This window comes from Oncorhynchus nerka, linkage group LG6, assembly GCF_034236695.1.
Source record: "Oncorhynchus nerka isolate Pitt River linkage group LG6, Oner_Uvic_2.0, whole genome shotgun sequence".
Classification (NCBI taxonomy): Eukaryota; Metazoa; Chordata; class Actinopteri; order Salmoniformes; family Salmonidae; genus Oncorhynchus; species Oncorhynchus nerka.
This window is the reverse complement of record NC_088401.1, coordinates 35,181,255-35,184,572: the sequence shown is the minus strand read 5'-3', so window position 1 is coordinate 35,184,572 and position 3,318 is coordinate 35,181,255. Positions and strand designations below refer to the sequence as shown.

The following is a 3,318-nucleotide window of genomic DNA, read 5'->3' as shown; positions in this document are numbered from 1 at the left end:
CGAATTTTCGAAAAAAATAGTATCAAAATCCATCTACTTTTCAATTAAGTCTGCACAGCACTGACACTCAAAAACCCTTGCTATGTCCTTTTTACACGAAACTCAACCCCAATAAAACCATAACAACCATGGAAATAAAATATCTTGTCAGCAAATTTATTAAGATTCACAGTTGCCTGGATGCAGCAGAAAATATTCTTTGGACTTAAGCAGGTTGTTTTTCACTTCACTGACAGATCTCAACGTCAAGTGCCAGTTTAAAGCGCTATAATGTAAAAATCGAAAATGAATAGCAATATAAAATGAAGCGTATAATAAGCATTTGTACTTTTCCTGGAAGAAAAACGACACACGTTACAAGAGATTGAAAACATACATTTTTTTTACAACATATTTTCATAGACATGATATTGCAGAAATATCTATATATATTGATCAATTTATGCTGGTATATTCTATACACTGGCCCTTTATTCTGTGAAATTATTGCATTGTTATCTGTATCTCGAAATCAATCGCTGTCTGATTTGTCATCTTTTGACGTCGTAGCATGATTGTACAGTCCTTGTGCCATCAGGTGCAGGGCTAGGGTGTTTTTTGCGCCCGTGGCCTTCTTGATTTTTGCCCTTTTGTTCTGGAACCAGATTTTGATTTGAGATTCGTTAAGACCGAGTTCTTGGGCCAAGGCCTGTCGCCTCTGTTCGGTCAAATACCGGTTCGTTTGAAACTCGGTTTTTAGTCTTTGAAGCTGTTCAGCTGTGAAGGCCGTCCTTGGTCGCTTGTCCTCTTTGCTGGCGGTTTTCTTCTTTGGTTTTCGAGATCTCGGTCCTGTGTTTAAAAATATATATATTATTAGCCAAAACCAATCATAATATGAAATGTGAAAGCTTAGTGTAGCCTAGGCTGTAAGTGTCCCAGTTACTACGACTGTAGTAATGAATTCGTTAATTTAGGCCCTACTTATGTATTAATTATTGCACTGTAGGTAGGCCAATAAATAACCCATTTGCTACGTAATGCAAAATATGAATTTGAGTGTCATTTGGTAATTTCAACTCACACTAATCCATATTACACAATAATTGTCAAAATAGTTAGAAATGAAACCGTAGTTCCGCACTTCTATAGGCTACTTAGACTACAACCATGCATTGGAAGAGATATAGAGAGCTAATAGGCTACTGATGGTGTATGTCGGAGTTTGTTATGGTCATTGGAGGAATTGCTGAGAAGGCCTGAAATATATCAACACAACTGAAATGCCCGTCTGAAATTGAAATACTGAATAATATAAAATATATTTTTCGTAAATAATTGATTTCTAAGACCGCCTTTCTACTTTCATATACAGTAGAGGCAATAGCCTATAGGCTTGTTGATGTTGTCTAGTGGAATACATCGTTGCAGGTTTCTGAATTCGGTCTTTGGCTGTTGCAAAATACTATTCCAAGTTTACACTTTTGGTGGGTAAGCATGATTGGTTGTATTTGAATATTTGTTTAATAAAAATAAACATTGACCTCAGCATTGATGGTTTTATTTGGGCTTAATTGTTTTGAGTCCTAGGCCTACAAGATCGTCAGCCCAAACGATTTGATGAAAAAGTGGTGACATCTGTTTGGGTAAGTAGGCCTGGTCGACAATCAAATAAATACTATTTAATACATTTGGAGCTCGCTGGAGATGATAAAACGACGTAAAACGTTTTAAGACAGGCAGCCAATGGGGATGCCATCGAATAATAGTCCACTCCATGCAACGAACGTTACGTAATGCATGAGAACATTTTGTACAATACGATTTTTGGAATAAGTACTATATAGAATAGTGATGGAAACGTTCATGTTTTCTGTGCTAAATAGGCTAAATATTTAGAGACCAATGCAGCTCCATTGCGAAAACTCATACATAAACAAAAACAATGGATTTGCATGACATAATTATCGAGGAAAAGTATGCTATTAAGTCGTTAAACATATTTTTTGGGACATTCGAGAATTATTGCTTTGGTTATATGCGCGCAGATGTTTATAGTAACCTAAAAACTAGTATATTCTTATTATGGGGTTATAATCTAAACACTTAAATAAAATACAATTCGTGGGAGGCTATTCCAAAATGACTTCAACAATGTTGTTGGCTGGCCTATTTTGAAATATATATTTATTTACAATTCGATTCATTCATCCATTCATGTTACTAGGATATTTATCCCGCACACTTAGGCTACATTTAATGTGTAGACTTCCAATACCCCTGCGTTTAAACATTTCAGCTTTATACCAGTGCAAGATGCTATTTTTAGCGCCTTAATTCGTTTTGAAATTGTTCCCTATATAGCTTTCGTGGATAATGATATCGTATGTAATGTTTTTATTGTTATTTTATGTTTGCACGGACATATTTAGAATATTTTGCAAGGTTAAACCTTCTATTTTCCATTTTCATGTCGTAAAAGAGGCGAACACTGTTTGCCCTCCTTTCCTTATAGGACTCGGTCGAGGCGTTTGAGGTCAGTGTTACAACGGGTTGGGGCATTTCAGGATACAAAGACGAGGGAAAAGAATCGTAGCCTACCTGATGATGGCCTGTCTGAGTATCTGGTGCAGTACACCCAAGCTGGCCAGAGCATAGGCTGTTTGGATGGTACATTTGAGCTGGCTTGAGAACTATCCGAGTCCGAGCTTAGGCACTGATCTCCATTCTCTCCGCGGGGTTTCAGGGGCTCTTCGGTCACTATTTCAGCCTTATTGGCCACGCCGCTTGGATGAGGAGTGGAAGTTCCTTCCGTTGGCACAGTACTCCCCACTTGCTCCGTTCTTGGAACAGCCGGGCTATGGTTCTCTCTGGTAACGTGACTATTTTCTTCTTGCTCTGTGTTGCCTTTTTTCCGCCCAAAGTCCGGCCGTAAGATATTATCGATGAAGAAATTGGTGACTCGATGCGGGATCTGCTGAATGTTTCCCGGCTCTTGTAATAGGGGAAGTATCGCTCTGTTTGACTCATCCGCCGACACTTGACGTTCCTCATCTCTGTTGCTATGATCATTTTCTTCCATACTGATACACTTTCCAATGTTCTTTATTTAACCCCTTTATTGCTCTCCCGCACCGAAATGAGCGCAATCCACTTCTATGTCACGCGTAGCTTTTTAAATGTTTGAATAAAGGTTTAAAAAATAAACTCAAATCTTGTTGAGTGTGCAGGACACCATGCAACCCTTTGCGATAGTGCCCACAGACAAAAACATCGTTTTGGTCATATATTCCCAAACTTGGCTATCCTATATTGTTGCACTGGATAGACACCATTTGTCAT

At 38.3% G+C, this 3,318-nt stretch overlaps 1 protein-coding gene across 1 annotated transcript; it reads right to left on the bottom strand.

The window, feature by feature from the left end:
- Positions 1–511: 511 nt before the first annotated feature.
- On the bottom strand, positions 512–3,058 carry LOC115131117 (homeobox protein engrailed-2a-like). Its single transcript, XM_029662724.2, has 2 exons — positions 2,578–3,058; positions 512–828 (listed from the first exon to the last, which is right to left on the bottom strand). The coding sequence occupies exons 1-2, from the start codon at positions 3,056–3,058 to the stop codon at positions 512–514; spliced, it is 798 nt and encodes a 265-aa protein (XP_029518584.1).
- Between the last annotated feature and the right edge of the window lie 260 nt (positions 3,059–3,318).